The sequence below is a fragment of the Macrobrachium rosenbergii genome, chromosome 8, assembly GCF_040412425.1.
Source record: "Macrobrachium rosenbergii isolate ZJJX-2024 chromosome 8, ASM4041242v1, whole genome shotgun sequence".
NCBI lineage: Eukaryota > Metazoa > Arthropoda > Malacostraca > Decapoda > Palaemonidae > Macrobrachium > Macrobrachium rosenbergii.
In genome coordinates, this window is record NC_089748.1 from 14,700,612 (window position 1) to 14,718,924 (window position 18,313).

Genomic DNA, 18,313 nt, shown 5'->3' on the forward strand with positions numbered 1-18,313 from the left:
CACTAACATTAATTATGACTTATTAAACATGTGAATTATAGCCCAAAGTTGATACATTTTGATGACCATGTAGTACGTCTTTTAGGTCACTTTTATTGATCATTTAAAAATAGTACACATATCTTAATGTTACACCCCATCATAGTACTCTGTGTTGCAGTAAACTTTTTTATTAACTGACTTTGATGAGAATGAGAATCATAGGCATGTTCTGGTGTTCCTATGTTTTTAATGAAATGTGATTTTTTCCCCAAGTTTATTGCTTATCAGTGCAATAGATTTTTCATTTCTCATATTCATTTTTACACTCATATCTATTTATGGTCTGACTTATATGTATTAGCAAACTTTGATGTGTGAAATATATCCATACTTAGAATTAAAAATTTTCTGTGCAGGTCCAAATTTGACTGTAGCTGCCACATATACTTGTCAAATTCAGTCCAAACTGGAACATTTAGTCTACAACATGGGTCTTCAAATATGCTCTGGGGGTTTTGGAACATCACTGGTTGAAAGTCTGTATGTTGATTATACAGTAATGAGTCTCCTGTGTAGTTTGGAAGAGAGGAACTAGGGCTCCACTATATTGTAAGACTAAAAAGCACCTCTGTGAATCCAACCTTCAAGATTCTTGGGAATGTAACTTTGATAGGTTTTGTGTAAGATTCGCAAAACCTTTCCAAATATGGCAGAAAAGCTTGATGATGGAAGTGTTCAATAATGAAAAATTGATGAGACTGCCGTCTATTCCAACACTCCAGAATATTTTGCTTCTGAGAGAATTTCAATATAAAGCAACAGTCAGAAAAGGAAATCAGAGCTAAGTTTTTATAACGACATGCAAAATATTAGGTCCAGGCCAAGATGTATACTAATGCTTTAAAATAGGAAGATGAAGTTTGCTGTGCTCTGGGCCAAGCGTTTGTTCTAGAATGCCTCTTAAATCACAAGGATTTTGTGATATATAGTATTCAGATGTAGGAGTGTAAAAGAATCCATTATTAATTGTAACGCAATGCATCTATTTATTTGTAAAGCTCAGGAGTGTCTTTTCCACCCATTTGAATAATCTGCTTCAGCCAGATCCCAGCCCATGGTGAGATTCAGGGAAATTAGAAAGTTGACAAATATGCAAAAATGCTGTTCACATCACTACCTGTCATATAATTAAGAGTTTGCCACTTGGTCATGAAACAACCCATTAGGTTTAGTATTTTGAGAAGAAGGCAGTAGAGATAGTCTTTTCTTCTGACTAAGAAATATAAACCCATAACCTACAGTAGGTGCTAGCCTATCAATATACTTTAGAAGGTAGCAGCACTCCTAAAATTTTGGGAGATGATGCAAACATTTTTATACTCATCAGTTTTTTAACTCATAAGATTTTTAGAGATAATTTTTTTCATAACTTATGCTCCTAAGTATTTTTATTGTAGTCTTTTCATAACACATATATTCTTATTTTTCCTCTAATTTATATTTCTTGTTTATTTTCTTCACCATAAGTATATGAATAACTAATGATAGGGGTATGTGCAACTATTGAAAGGTTAACAGGGTTTATTTTTATAGTGTTTATTTTTGTATCACATGACCATTTCGTCATATATAGAGTAAACCCCTCATATTCGCGTTCTCACAATTCACGGAGTCAAGTATTTGCAGATTTCTCTGTGGAACATGTCTACCCATTATTTGCAGAGAGTTTGCCCATCCATGGTATTTTTCACCGAGAAATATTCACTAATTACTGTATTTTCATATCATTTTCATGACTAAATGCACTTTTTCTGATAAAATTATTAAAATATTCAGGTATCAGCATTTTTAGAGGGTTTTTTTTTTGTGTTTAAACTATCAAAATAGGCAGTTCTAAGTGTTTTTAGAGGGTTTTAAGTATTCACCGATTTTAGCTATTTGCAGGGGGTAGTGGTACACATCCCCTGTGAATACGTGGGTTTTACTGTATAGCACTGATTGACCTTGTGCTTTGCTATGTTCGTAAATTTCTAATATCCATCCATAAACCAGGTACTGTGCTGTATATTGTAAGATGGAATCTATCAAATTATGTCCAAAGAATATATTGTAGTATTTTCAGTGTTTCATAGATTTTTCAAAACTTTGACAAAATTATAGTATTTTGAATATTTCAATTTTTTCAGTATGATGCCAAAGTCAATGTTATCTGAAAATGGAGTAACAAGCATCATTGGAGGCGGTTCGGCACTTATGAGAAATAAAATTCTGCACAAGGAACTTGAAGATATGTATAAGCTCCCTGTCACTTTAGATTCTCGTGGAGATGCAGCATATGGGTCAGCCTTAGCTGCAGTAAATGTTAAGGAAACCTAGAGGGATTGGTAGAATTAGTGGTGTGTATATTCGATGATATCTACTATTTTTAGGTTATTCTTCTCAATTGTTTCTGTAGCACTTCCCTTAGAAAACGTTATAGATCTTAAGTTTATCCTCTCCTTAATTCAAGTGGAATTATTCTACAGATGCTCTTTTCATTTTGTAGATGCATTTATACTAAGTACAGTATCTGCTTTGATTGCTGTTTTGCACTCCTGTGTTTTATTCTGTTTGTAATTTGATATTTAGTAGTCAAGTATAATTGTTTTAAACTGTAGGTACTATTCTGTTGCCATATGTGATAAAATAGTTTGGATTGGTGGTGACCTAATGGTAATGATTAAAATTCTACTTCGTTTAGCTTATCATGCAAATACAGTAGATTATTGTAAGGTATCTGGGTAAGGAATGAAGGAGAAATCACAAACCAAGAAGGAGGTTTCAGACATATTTATGTGCATCCAGGAGCTCCACAACTTGGAACAGCATTATTAATCTAACCTCTCAAGAACTGTAGAATCATCATTAATGTTTTTGACCTCAGGTTTTTGCTTTGTGGGGTTAGATATGTGATGAGTTCTCACTACTCTTTCTACCATGTTCACTGTATGCTTGAGTTTCCATTTTGCCAGTAATTTTGTAGAAGTACAAGTTTAAACGATTGCCATTCTGTTTTGCAAATTTATGATTTGAGGGTTCTTCATTTACTTTTTTCAGCTAAAATAAGTATTTGTTCCTACACAAATACAAACCTAAATACAAACCCTCGGTCGTTACATATGGAATTAACTTTCAGCAGGCTGGAAAACCGGATGTTAAACTTTTGCAAGGTGGTAATGGTAATAGCTACCGATGATAAGGACGGAAGTACCGCCTGCCAAATCAGTGCGCATTCAATTCTACGCAGTTTACTTTTGGCCGCCGTCTTGTTTAGACATGCTTTTTTTCTCCAACCTGATGTTCGACTTTTCTCTTCTGTGTTTGAATTGTTTTAATGATATATTGTTTATACTCTGCTTATATTAATATATTGAAACATTTCAACATGTTTTTCTATGTCTCCCTAATGATATATATTCACTTATTCTTGCTATGTAGCCTTATTGACTTGTTTTAGCCTGTATGAGTTTTGGAGCCTTTCTCCTTATACATATATCATTTTACCTACTTTTTTGTTGCTTTTTCGTATTTATGCAAACCCAACGTCTGTGCATTACCTTTCGCTCACATACATGTTTTAGCTTGATCATCTGGTAACAGCCAGCGGACTTTACCATACCATCTATACACAAGCAAATGGGATCATTCTGCCAGCTTTTAGGACCTTCATAACATAAGTTGGCGGGGTCATATTAATTGGTAGCGGTTAGCCTCCATTTTCAATAAACGTCCACATCATCAAATGAATAGCCAATGCATTTGAACGAATGGATCATCTTCCAAATGTTTTTGACATATGCTACGATCTTCATTGGTCATTTTCATACTGCCCTGTGCTTCCAAAACAGGAGTCGATTAATTCTAGTCATGCAAAGTTTTTTCTGTGCACCCGGAATTACTTTCTAGCTCCGTAAATCTACGTCTGAGGCCTACTCTTCAGTACAAGTGCCTCAGTGTCCTCTTCTGCAAGTACTCCTCTTAGCACAAGAATGAAGCCGAATTCTTGGAGATGGAAAGAGGGGTTATGGTCTACGACAAGGTCTCACCAGTCCTTCCCACCCTCTCTCTGAGAGGCGAGACAAGACTTAGCTTAATGGTTAGATGAGAAATATCTCTTTGGGGTGTTGTTACATACTTCCCCTCCGGAGACACTTCGTGCCCCAAGGCATCAACCAAAAGGCAGTCACCTACACTTCAAGAAGTTAGGTTGGGTTAGGTTAGGTTGGTACTAACTCTAACCTAGCCTAGCCTAAATTAAACCTAGCCTAACCTGACCTAATCTGCACCTCAGTAACCTGAATCATCATAGCTCTCCAAGCCTCAGGATCTGAGGATAGGCATTCCATAGTGTTGTTTAGGAACTTTACTACAGTAGTTCTTTAGTCAACAAGAAGGGGGGGTTAGTGTCCTATCATCCCCTCAATTGATGGTGTGGGTGCATGGGTTTGCAGTAATGCACTCAGCACAGCAGTCAACTAGACACATTACAGGATGGTGGATGTATGACAGACAAGTTCCATCAATAGAGTTGGTGTTAGTGACAATTGGTTTTAACACCTGGACGTTTTAAAGAAATGTTTGATCTAGGAAGACAGTTGGGTTATTACTTCAATCTCGACACACTGAGGCTGTTACTATTCGGCTCTGTCTTCATGGACCATGGGCACATCAGCCATTGACCCCACTGCCTTGAAAATATCGCTTCTTGTCCAGTCAGCTAAGTTTAGCAAAATTGGGTCTGGTCAGTACTTAGATAGGTGACCTCTTGAGAACACCGGAAGCTGTTGACGTCTACGAGACGTCTTTCACATCCATTGTTAGAAACCTCCTGGGAACACCAGATGCTGTTGACATCTAGGAGACGTCTCTTGCATCTATGGTTAGAAACATTGGGGCTAGTCAGTACTTGGATAAGTTCATCCATGTTTCAAGTCTTGGGCTTACAACTTCCCATTGTTCTGCTTGATTCGTCGGGAGATCAGCAATATATGAGCATTCTGTTTCTAAGGACCCTAAAGGCTACTAAGTCCCTGAAGGCCTTTTGTGCTACCACTTAGGACTTCACCTCCAAACTAAGTGCCGACAACTTGTTTTTGGTCCTGACTCAGCCAAGAAGTGGTGTCTAGGAGCTCCATTTCTTTTGACTTTATGTAGTTACACTCCCCCTGTGAGGAGTGAAAGATGTGGGAGATGTAAGCAGTAACTGCTGCTGCATGACCAGTTGATCCACAACTTGAGAGGGAGAGAATGTTATGTGGATCTTAAGACAGTTTCAGGAGTCTTAGGGTCCGAACAGGCACTCCTTTGATGGCAACAGCACCAAGGTAGTGCCATGGTTACACTATCCTCCTCCAGAGCTTTTTAGTTCTTCGAAATATTGACTAGGCCGACAGTCGCCTGCACTTCCTTTCTTGGAACTTTTGCACAGTTCTTTTTAGACTTTCAAGAGTCTCAAGATCCAAAGATAGACACTCCTCCGGGTGATAGCAATGACACCACGGAAGTGCCATGGTCAACAAAGGGCCCAGTGTCCTTTCATCTACTTTATTGCAGTGCAGGTGCATGAGTAGACAGTAGAACATTCAGTACAGTGGCCAACCAGACACATCCCAAGCAAGATGGATGTAATTACAAACAGTTCAATCAATAAAGTCAGGAGATAAGGACAGTTAATCTTGGCACCTTGACTTCTGGAAATTTGTTCAACTTCTAAAGAAGTTTGATCATAGTCCTTCTTTTCTTGATTTACTGAAGTTGGCACTGTTCTGCTCTGTCTTCTCACACCCTTGAACAAGCAAGACATCTTTAGTATCCATTTACATCTGGAGGCTTATGCCTTTCACTGTTCTACATGTTTCAAAGATGATCAATGAGATTGATCATTCCACTTCTGTGGTCCTGTGGTTCCAATGACAATATGATGTCTATGTTGCCTCCTTAAGGACTAGACTTTCAGCCCAATGCCAACAACTCATTCGTTAGCATCCAGTGGGCCGAGAAACGGTGTCCAAATTGTCATTTCTCTGACTTGTGAGATGATCAAACAAGTGTACCCTGCAACTTCTTGGTGGACATCAGTACATTTTGGGCCAGATCTCTCGCGGCCAGGGGCATCGGTCTCTACATCTCGTTCAGAGAAAACCTGTCGATCGAGTACTAGGCTGGAATGTAATTGTGCAGATCGCATTCATCTCCTTTTACCTTGGGATGTTCCCCATAGGTCCTTGAACACCTTTCCTTGGGTCCTCTAGTGGATGCTCAACAAGGCATGTAGTTCACTCAGATCTTGAGGGACAGGTTGCATTTGGCCTGAGGTGTGCGGCTGCAAGGGGAAGGTGTGTGTGGGACTAGCCTCCTTCCTGTCTCCTGTCTTCCTTCCTCTTCCAGTGAGCAGAGGAACAGTGAATGGGCTGTCAAGTGCTGGACGGGTGTGCATGCAGGTGATCTAGATGACTAAGTATCCTATCTATAATCTAGCTCCATTTGGATTAGTAGATGCAATTCCTTCCTCCTCTCTAGCAAGGGGGAGAGAGAGGGACTGACTATGGACAAACAAGTTGGTTATTCTTAGCTTTATAGTCTCCGATACTTTGGGTCCATCCAAACCTTTTCAAATCAAGGATATTACATTCCATTAATTTGAAATGCCCAGAAGTATGGCTATTGAACATCTCTCTTGATCAATAGATCAGAGGTATGGTCTTCTTTGCTCTTTCATGACCAGGAAGAGTACCCAGGTGAGCCGAACCACCATTCAGTTCAGATATTTACTCAGAATCCTCCCTCCAAAAGTAAGTCTCCCTTATGTAAAGACCGAGGGTTTGTGTTTGTGTAGGAACAAATGACAAATTTTAAAGTAATTTGTATTTTTCCTAATATGCAAACCTGAGGTCTTTACATAAAGGGCCCACCTCTTACCACTCCTCATTCTCTTACCTGGGCCAATTGAATGCACACTGATTTGGTGGGTGGTGCTTCCACCCTTACCATTGGTAGCTATTACCATAACCACCTTGCAAAAGTTTAACAGTCGGCTTTCCAGCTCGCTGAAAGTTAATCCCATACATAAAGACCTCAGGTTTGTATGTTAAGAAAAATACAAATTACTTTAAAAATTTGTCATTTTTATGCCATTCTTAAAGTGGTAATGCTGATTTTTACGCAAAGTATAATTCACATGTATTCCATCGTAGGAATTTCTGATTTTGTACGTCATTACTTTCCACGTCTGTGAAGTATCAGAAAGATGAAATTACTCTGAAAAAAATTGTGTATAACGTATGATGTTTCCTGTTACAAACAGGAGGTATCAGTAAATCAACTGTAAAGTACAGTTTTGTGATGTGGGTGGAGATTTTAGTAAAGTAATTGACTATACTGTATATTGTGAAAAAAGGCCGAGAAGATATTCTCAGTGTTGTATGTTTCAGTTTTGTTAGTTTTTTGTACTTTGCAATAAACATTTCTTTAGATACTTAAGGTTAAGCTTTACATCAACAAGTCATTTTTTTGTGTTATAAAGTTAACAGTTCTTAGCTATGCAGTAGAAATTTGTGAGTGACAAATACTGTTCTTTTCATATATACTATGAAACTCTCAAGCTCCACTGTCTTAGTTACCTAAGTTGGTATTAGCAGTTTGTTAAAACAGAACTGGACTGTTCTGAAAAACTTCATTCTATTTTTGTGTTTCGTAAATACACATCATAGCATTTACTTGCATACTACACTAGTGTTTCTGTCCTACTGATAGACTTAACTTTTTTATGAAAATATGCACTTTGGATCATAGGTTACCTTTTATGTCCTGCTCGGCACATATTTATAATTAATCAACATCAGGTAATTTAATACAAATCAAGATTTAAGTTTTCAAAGATAGGCAGATTGTAAAGTTTTACATTTTCAGATTAGAGTGCTGTCCAACATGACCAATATTATTTAGTTTAACCACACTATTGAATAAAATTTCTAGACATCAAAGGGGATGATGGACCAAAGGACCCCTATGTGAGCATGGATCAGACATGATGTAGTAAGGAAGCCAAATTAGAGGAGGGCAAAAGGAACAGATAGAAAATTAAGTCATACTGTAGCAGTAATCCCAGTGGGAATGAGTTCTCAAAATTGCTCTTCCTCTTCCGATATCATCATATTAAACTGCATAGTATGTGGATCAACATTAAAAAATAAATGTAATCGAGAAGAAATTATTTGGGATGAATCTTGCATGCTGTTAAAGTTAGCTTGCATCTTTGCACCATTAGTGTGATCAGCATTCATAATAAACAAATGAATAATGCTTGGCTGACCTAGATGGATTGTCTCTGTAATCACCTGTTTTCCAGCAGGTGGTGTTGGAATGTTTACATTCTTGTCAGAACTCTTTATGCCATGTCCTTGTGCTTATGGTGTGAATGGAGTGTAATAATTTTGACGATAACTGGCTGTTTTTCGGCTGTGCAGTATTGTGTTTGTTTTCTGTTTTTGCATTATGTCATCTACAACATAGGGGATAGAAGCATTAGGCTGTGTAGGAACGAGTTTTGCTTAAACCAGATGTATTCGATTGTGCAGGATGGTCACATGGTGTATGTACCTTTTCTTCTCATTGTGAAGAATGAAAAGAATGGCCCAGTGAGAGGATGAATAATTTTGTGAACTGTTTAAGATGCAAGAGACTTAAATTATGTAGATAATTCATTAAGTCTGGCCATAAACCTACTCAGTCTTTTCCTTCTTGTTCTTTTGGTGTTGTTCCTCCTCTTACTCCTCCATTGCTGGATAGGTTCATTTCTCCTTCACTCCCTATGCTCCACCTTCTTATGCTGCACATGTGGTTCAAGAGAAAAGTATAAGTAAATTGACGAAGATATTAGTTTACTTCTCTCATCAGTTAGACATTTGACTGAGCATATTAAGGGTAAAGATTATGATTCACCCCACAGTGGTATCTTTATTGGTTTCCCCTGTGAGAGAGAAGGTGTCGGAGCCTTCACCTGTTTTTAGCTAGCCCTCTTGACTGCCCAACATCAGTAGGTCTTCTCCTTTGCCAGGAAACAAATTAATATCTTAGGGCAAAGGTCTGTGCCATCTGCCACCTTTCTCTCAACCACCTCATGGGCTATCCCCTCCTGGAAAAAGTAACATTGATATGTGTGACCTGGTGGAGTTATCTAGGAATTACTGTATAGGCATAGTATTCCAGTTACTTCAGTAGTTTCTGAGCAGTACATGAGTACTTCAGTTGTTCCATCATTTACTCTCCCTGCATTGCCATTTATTCCTTCTTTTTCTGATGTTAAACCTTCTCCTTTTACTCATTTCCCCCCCCCTCCCTCTATTGCCTCATATTCCTTACCTTTTGACGAGTGTACTTATTTGTACTGGCAGCTCTTCCTCTTCCACTGCTGCTAGTGTTGTGCAGACAGCTCCAGCTGTTGTCCTAGTTCTGCAGTGATGTCATGCAAGAACCCTTTACCTTCTCCCATTTAGCTCTCTCCCTTCCAACTGTCTGGTACTTCCACAGGCATCCCCTGACGTCATTGCTGGCGTTTACCACCTCACCATCTCAGTTTGTGGGTATACCGTTTTTCTTCCATCTCGGTTCTCTCTATAGACTTGATGATTTTCAACCCTGATTCAGTTCTCCTTCAGTTTTCAAGTGATCCATAGTTTGCATTGTCCCCTTTTTTCCTAATCCTTTTTGCCAAAGATGAATCTGTTGATTGGAACTCTTGTATGTTATTACCTCTGGTCCTGTTAGAAAGAGTAAGAAATTAAAGCTATCTGATTCTGTTAAGGCACACTTTGAGGTGATCTGAGAGTGTATCATTTAAAACCAGTTCTTGGAATGCTGTTGTTTCAGTTCCAGTATTATGAAGCTGCTTAGAGAGCTTCAAGTTATGACACATATATGATGTCAGATTTTCAACCTTCCTCCATTCAAGTTGCAAGTTTTTTCAAGTTCTTGCCCCATGGAAGTGAAGAGCTCTCTAATTGGTAAGGTGCTATGGGCTAATAGTCAGGCAGATGTACTTATGAAATCGTTATATCATTCTTAGCATGGTAGCTTAATTACTGCAAAATAATAATAATAATAATAATAAAAGTCCAAGAACATAAATCTTTTACCTCAGTATATCCCAGGGAGAAATAATTTTATTGCAAATAACTTGGCAGGAAAGGGCAAGTTCTTCCATCAGAATGGTCTCTTCATCCACAAGTCTGCCTGAAGTTGTGGAGCCTTTGGGGAGCCCCAGACATCAATCTGTTTGCGACTGCCCAAAACACAATACTCTCAGTTTATTGCCCTCCATGCCAGGATCCTCAGGCATGAGTAATTGATGCTTAGCTTTGGCAGTGGTCAAATCTAGACATTCCTCTATTTGCTGTTTTGAGGAAAGTATTCAACAGGCTGTAAGCTTTGTTAGTTCCAAAAGAACTGGTTTCTTAGGCTGCTTCCTCTGGCACTAGATATTCCTCGCCTTCATTTGAGAAGATTTCACCAAATCTTCACTTGCTTCTTTTGACTATGTAGAGACTGTCACCCATCTCTTATGAGCTAGAGGCCTTTCAATAGTGGCTAGGCAGTCAATCCTTAAGACTAGAAGGCCTTCCACTGTTAGACTGTATCAACAACAATGATCAGTTTATAGATCTCGGTGGTTGTCCAGAGGGATATCCAGCACCCATACTGCTATAGATAACTTGATTACGTTCTTCCAGTATCTCAGATATGTGGAGCAGTTTTCTGTCCCAGTGATCAAAGGATATAACTTTATGTTGTCTTCATTTCTGCATGACACTAATTTGAATATCACTCATGATTTAAACATGAAGGAGGTTTTCCGATCTTATCAGCTGGTAACCCAAGATCTTCCAATTGTGGTTTAGGATGGAATTTGGATGTACTGTAGTCCATCAGTATTTAACATTACCCCAGTTTGGGCCTTTGGATAAAGCTTCTCTTGAACACTTTGAAAACACTTTCTTTTAGCCCTTTCTAGTATGTGGGCTTTGTTCAGGGAGGTGTCTGTCTCCCCTTTTCTTCCATTGCTTAGAGCAAAAAACATCAAAGCAAAATCCCTTCCCAGATATGTGACAGTATGTAATTATAGTTCTAAGGGTTTACTTGGACAGACTTAAACCTTCTGTGGTGTTATGAGGTCAAACACTCCTGTCTGTGAATGCTATTTCCTTTTTTGTAGTTGCTTCATTAAATCACTGCAAACGGAGTAGAATCCAGAGCTTTAACCTTCTACTTTTAAAATAGAGCCTAACAACATCTGTATAGTGAGCATATCTTGTAATTTCCCCTAAAACCTCTCTCTAGAGAAGGTTGTTTAATGCAGCTCAGTGGAGGTGTAACTCTGCTTTTGTCTCACATTATTTGCAGGACATTGAAATTTCGTATGAGAATTTTAAAGCCCTTAGTCCTATTGTTGTAGCGGGACAATTTTCTCCTGAACTAAATATGAGAATAACCAGTCTCTCTTATTGTTAGTTGGTAGGAAACCCCAGTGTTGAGTGTAGGGAGTATGGTGGTGCACATTTAGTGTATAGGAGGATACCTTCATATCTGAAGTTAGTTGTCTTTAGGTTTGGACTGTCAGTTGTGGGCTTTCAACTCTGGTACAGGAGCCATTATTACTGTGTGAGATAGTTCTTTAACCTGGTAAGGATCCTCAATAAGTCTTGCTATGAGGACCAAACACTCTGCTGTGGATCCACCTTTTTGTGACAGTACTTAGCAGGAGGGATCACACAACAGGCAAGAATGTTTAGAAGCCTTTTCCCTTTTAAAAAGCATTTAGTTTGCATGGCTGAACAGATATATTTTTGGCTGCGCTAACCCACCATCCTCATTCAATGTGGTAGTCAGCTTACTTTAACAGTAGGTAAGATTTATCCAAGATAATGAAAATCTGTTTGATAAAATTCATTATTTGGGTACTTATCTACTGTTAAAAATGGAAACCCACCCAGCCTCCCCACATATTAAGGGGGGTCATTAAGAATTCTGACTAGAATATAAACATTCCAATGCCACCTGGTGGGAATCAGGTGAGTGCAGAGACAGTCCATCCAGGTCAGCCAAGCGTTATTCTTTTGTTTATTTTGAATTCTGATCACACCTAACAGCACAAAGATGTAAGTTAACTTTAACTGTAGGTAAGTATCCAAGTAAGAAAGAAGAAGCACCAAAAGTAATAGGGAAAGAAGAGACAAGTAAGAACTTGATAGTAACATTTATTAGAGAAGTCTATACTTTTAGTATCACTTACACATAGATGGAGAACAGTTAGAGAAAAACTAAATACATGCAGACCTGGACTTAAAACTAGGACCTTACTTGCCATAGCATTCACCATACCTTGTCAGCTTGTTACACAAAAACCATATGAAGGAAAGTGTTGAAGTAAAAGTAGGGACATTGATGGATTGCATATTTAGAAAAAAAAAAAGAAGAGATGCATGTGATTATATACAAACCTTTTGTCACCTATAACAGTGCATTTTTGTAATGCTGTAAAAGTTCTCATGGGGAAATGAACATTGAAAATTGTAAGAGGTAAAGTAATTAATTTACATCCAGTACATTAGGCATATGCTGTATAGGAAAAGGATAGCTAAATGAAAAATGGAAGAGGTAGGGTCAATAATTTCTATAAAGTCAAGTGAAAATATCATAAAAGGTTTATAATCACAAAGATAACCAACAAAAACATACAAGCCACATGCAGTGTGTGTACACCTGGATTTTGGACCAGGTCTTGGTTTGAAATTAATTTCAATTATCTGGTAGGGACAAAAGATTTCCATAAGGTTACATTCACGTATTTTCCCTGTATAAGTAGTTTGTCATTGTCACTTCTTTTACTTCAGTGCCCTCCTCATTTATGGATGAAACAAGCTTTCAAGTTTGGTGAATGCATATGGTTTGGGATGGTGAATGCATATGGTTTGGGAAGTCAGATACTTGGTTGAGTGGTCCTAAGTCTAGCATTGAATTCAAATATTTCATTGAATGTTTTTGATCTTATGTGCAAGTGATACTTGATGTATATTGCTATGTAATAAATGTTAAATTAGTTTTATTACATTTATTCTTTCATTTATTCTTATGGTGCTTTCTTCTTCCCTGATATTTGTCTTCTCTGTTACTTAATTTACATTTGACATTTTTGTTCGATATGCATAAAACATCATGTCTGTGCTTGTTATTCTTTGCTATTTCTTTACTTACTCATAAGTTTTCTTTGATTCTTCTTAACTGAATACCATATAAATGTAAATACAAATAATTCTTACTTTATGAGAAAAAATAAGTTTTCCGACTGGAACTATGAGCATCAGTTAACTTGTAAATACTTACTAGTAATTATACAGTACTAAGATTTTAAGAATGTGTTGTGAAATATGTGATTTCCCTTACACTTGTTGGAACAGAGCCTTACATGATAGGTATGCTACTCACAAGTCTTTGTCATAGACTGTAGTATAAAAGTACTGTATAGTAGTTTGATTGCTATTAGCACTTTTGGTTTGAATTATTAGCATCTTAGTCTATTGGGGAATGTGTCTTGAGATTTGATGTAATGAATTGAACTGTGATATTGTAATATTGGAAAGCAATAAGTAACAGTATTTTCTACCACATGACATTTGCTGTTGATATTTCTTCATCATTTATTTTTTTTCTCATAATTAAAATTATGAACTTGAAATATCAAAGTGGTCCTTTATCTTATAATTACTAATTGGCTGGTACAAATGAGTGATTTCTCCAGAGTAGGAAATTGCTCTCGTGTAATTACAAGGGATTTTTTTTCCTGGATGGTAAAATTGAGGCATCACAAGGAATAACTGGTAATGGCCCAGTTTTTTAAAGATGCAAAAAATAGTTTCATAGATTTTGCAACTATCAAACACTGAATTGTTAATTTTACAACTAGATCAGTAATTTCTTTTCAGTGAAAACAGAGCCAGTTCTCTTTAAGGTGGTAACCAGTAACATAAGGGGCCATGCATTTAAACTCCCCCTTATCCCCAAGCTGAAATAAAAATTCAAAAGAACTACAAAAAGTTGCCTGTAATGTTTGTTATTTTCACAGGTATATCAATAAATTTGTTTTAATTGAAAGTTCAGCCAGTTTCCTTTTCAGATGGTAACTAGTAACAACAGTCCTAATCTTTAACCTCTCTCCTAGTTAAGCTGACCATCCTCCCATTAAAGAGAAGTCCAAAATGGCTGACTGTAATTCTGATGTCTTCAAAGCTAAAGCAATGAATTTCATTCCAAATGAAAGCTTACTCAATGTATCAAAGATTATAGCTTTTAACATTGGAGGGCAAGCCTTTAACCCTTCTCCCGGTCAAGAAAAACCCTCTTATCATAAAAAATAAATAAATGTAGTTTGGTTATTTTGAAAGGCAGAGGAAAAAATTTTGTTTTGAATGAAAGTTGAACTTAATTCTAAGAAGATAGTAACCAGGATGTCAGGCTTTCAACCCCCAGCTCTTGGCCTGAAGAAAAACTGTTTGAGAGAAAATGCAAAAAAATTTCTTTAGATCAGTAGTTGTTAAAGTTAGAGCAATATTTTAGCACAAAATAAAAATCTGTACCCCTTTCCACCCAAGTTAACATAATAGTCCACCCACTAGTCAGTAAAGGCAATTCCCCATAACTTACTATTTTATCAGTAGTTCATTAAGGAATAAATGAAAAACAAAGTTATTATTCTTCCAAAAGCTATGTAGATATACCTGAAATGAAATGATTAATATTCTCTTCATGCTGCGAAAGAACCAAATAGATAAAGAGAGAAAGAGACAGATGAAAGACTTAGTCGCCTGTCTGGCATTTATTTAAAATGAGCCTCACAGCTATCATGAGAAAGTTTTGGGAGATCTTGCTTTGAAATACTTGATATAGTACTAAAAAAATTGCTGTACACAGTTGGGCAAAATTTTTGTTCATAATATACTGCAAACAAAGATTTCTTGAAAGTACAGAGTGTCATTTTAGGTCAGCTAATGAGAAATTTAGAACATTGTCAAAGTTTGTATGATTTTGTAATTTTCTTATTTGCCAACTTGAAATGGCACACTTTTTTCCAAAAGAAACAGCCCTAAGCATATGATAAACTAAGAACCAGAAGCTTGGCCATCAAAACTTTTTGTATTCAGATTAAGCAGTTAAAGACAAAATTTCCCGAATCTTGTCTGATGGAATGAATAGTGTCATTTGTCTATCATTGTGTTTGTCCAGAAGAGGCATAGTTTAGAAATTAAGGTAATGATTTTATATATATATTTTTTGCCAATATATTATTTATGCAAAAAATCCTTTGCATGATGAGTTAAGCCATTTTATTAATTGTATATCTGTGAAGCCACAAACAACAAATAGTAATAGAAACACTACCATATATTAAAATAATGGTCAGTATGAATACCTGCTCTGTCTTCAGGCAAGGTTCTGGAGCTTGATTAGATTTGCAATGTATTGGTGTGAAAAACCTACTTCCTCAGGGCCTATCAACAACTTCGTTAAAGCACTGACATTTATTGTACAAGTATCTCTCATTTTATCAGTGAAAATTTGAAACTCCTAATTTAAAAATGAGGTATACAAAAATTTAAGTCACTGACAGAACTATGGATTTAATAGCTTAAAACTTTAAAGTAAAAATAAGGGTAATATTTCACTGTGAATATATTTTGTAATATAAAAGAACAATACTGTATAAGGGAAAAAGTGAAACAATATATCAATAAAATAATAATCATAACAGTTAAACAATTAAGCAAAAAGCAATGGAATCAGGAAATATTGGGGAATTTTGAATGGATCTATTGGGGAATTTTGAATGGGTCAAGTTATAAACAGTATTGTTGATGAAATTTGTAACCACTTGGCAATGTAAAACAGGCAAAGTAAAGCAACTAAATGATAGTACTGTATAAGCTTTGCTATATCCAGGAAATTGCATCATTGCCAGTTATGCCACATGAAGCCTCAATTGGTTTATTATTCATAAATGGATTGTACAATTACTCATATTTTCCATATTTCCATGATACCATATTTATTTATTTTACAGACTCAGTAGTTATAACCTAATGATTTCAACCAAACTGTTAAGTAGTATAATTGGTATTCTAGACTGTAATGTATTGCTCATGTGTACAGTTGTTTCACAAAGATTTCAGACAGTACTACTGAGTGGCATCATGGCCTCTTATGGACTGAGCTATTTCAAAAGATTTGCAATATTTTCTAAAGAAGCATAATCTAATCAAAACAATTAGTATTGTTGTTTGTCATAAACTTTGTATGTTTCCTCATTACAAGAGGGATTATGAACACTTAGAATTTTGTTGACTGTGATTACCTTAATAGAGTGATACCTCATTATGTGTCATTACTAAATCATTCCAAGACTTGTGACTTAAATTGAATAAACCCCTTAAAAAACAACCAAGACACCCTATAAACCTGTATATGCAACCCCATAACGTCACTACAATAAGCTGTTCGATAATTCAGCATTTTTACTAGCTTTTCAGGAAATTTATACATTTTAATTATAAAGAATGTAAAGAAAAACCAAAACAAAATTTACATGTGTGGTACTGTACCTGATAGTTGACTTCAACGTGTTTGAGGGGCTGGAGGAGGGAGGTGGAAGAAGAGGAGGAAACTACATTGATCACTCAAGATCTTCTTTTGGATTAGAAAGTCACTGCAAAAACTGATTGGAAGTTCCTTGAACTCTGTTACACTTCTTTTCATCTTAACGCATTCTCTAAGGAACCGCTGAGTCACAGATTGTCACTGTAATCTTGGCAAAGTGTTAAGCATTGGGATTCACTGCTTTGTAAGTGCACTTAAAGGCCTGGTGCATTTTGTTGACTGTGAAGTTTTGTGGTTCTTTTTTTTGTCTGCTCCTCATGATGGTGTTGCTGCTGTTGAAGCTCCATCAACTCCTCATTCATTAGTGACTGCTTGTCTGACTCAAATACCAAGCCTTAAATTCTCCTCCTCTAAGTCCATTTTCAACACTTTGCTCATTGTCAACCAGGCTTTGTTCACATTTACCTCAGCAAAGCCCTTGAAATTGTGAAAGAATGGAGGGCATGGTTTCTTTCAGTAGCTTTCATACTTGTTACAAATTTCTTTCTAAGTGGTGTTTATATTCAGGACATCCTTGTAAATGTCATATCCCTTCTGAAGGTCATGGAATGTAAATTTGTTATTCAGAGCTGGTGCATCTACAGCGTGTTTATATATTCACATAAGGTATTAGTGCTTAAGGTGGCACTATCCCATGTTCCATCAATTGCAAGACAGGTACTGTTCAGAATAGTAAAGCAACAGTTACATTTAGATGAAAAGCTACGAGTTTTTATGGGTGGCCAGGAGCGCTGTCTAACATAAGAAGTATCTTAAAGGATATAATCTTTTCCTCACAATACTTCTCCACTACTGATATAAATCAGTTGAAGAACCAAGTCCCAAAAGTAATGACATTTTCCCAAGCCTTGAAATCTTATATCCTTATAACTTGGAGAGAGGCCTTAAGGATGTTCTTCAGTGCCCAAGGATTCTCACATGGTACACCAGCAGTTGCTCTAATTTAGTCACAACATAAAGGTCAAATGATCCTTTGCTACTGTGAAGCTGGTCATAACCTACTCCTCCATGGATATAAATGAATACTTTGGTATTTTCTACCAGTGAAGACCAGTCTCATCCACTTTATCTATTCTGGAAGAAGCTGCTGCTTCTCAGTAATCTTCACTAGCATGGCAAAGAATTCATATGATGCTAACCTGTTGGTTGATGCACTTTTGCCTTGGATCCTGATGCTGTGAAGATTGTATCACTGCTTGAAGAGCATAAACTATCCTGAACTTCTCATGAATTCTGTCTCTTTCTCATTGGGAAACTTCTTCTTAAGGTCTTCAAACAAAGACAGCTCTCTCTCCTGTATCAACAGCTGGCTTATGGGGATATGCTGACAAGCTTGCCATTCAGTCCAACAGAAAGATGTCCCATCCCTACATTGCTCTTGCATCTATTCTTGTTGATGACAGTGTTTCTCATCCTCTGAGCATCATCTTTGACTTGGTAAAATGTGTGCCTTAATGTGAATACTGTAATTGTTGATACTGTCATTTGATTCTAGCCAAGAGAACGCGTAATGATGGCAACCTTTCCTTCCAATGCTTAGTAGCACCAGTACTAACAGCTTTCTTCAGAGTCATGGAACAAATATTAAAGG

At 36.9% G+C, this 18,313-nt stretch overlaps 1 protein-coding gene across 3 annotated transcripts in view; it reads left to right on the top strand.

Moving 5' to 3' along the window:
- The window catches only part of LOC136840613 (sedoheptulokinase-like), a 104,814-nt gene that overhangs the window by 79,074 nt on the left and 7,427 nt on the right, over window positions 1-18,313 (top strand). Inside the window, exon 10 of one of the 3 annotated variants that reach the window (XM_067107317.1) lies at window positions 2,169-5,170. In XM_067107317.1, the coding sequence (XP_066963418.1) occupies window positions 2,169-2,358 (190 nt within the window). In that variant the 3' untranslated portion in view covers window positions 2,359-5,170. Of the gene's footprint in view, window positions 1-2,168; window positions 5,171-18,313 lie in introns of those variants that run through there. The other 2 variants (XM_067107318.1, XM_067107319.1) reach the window with 2 other exon arrangements.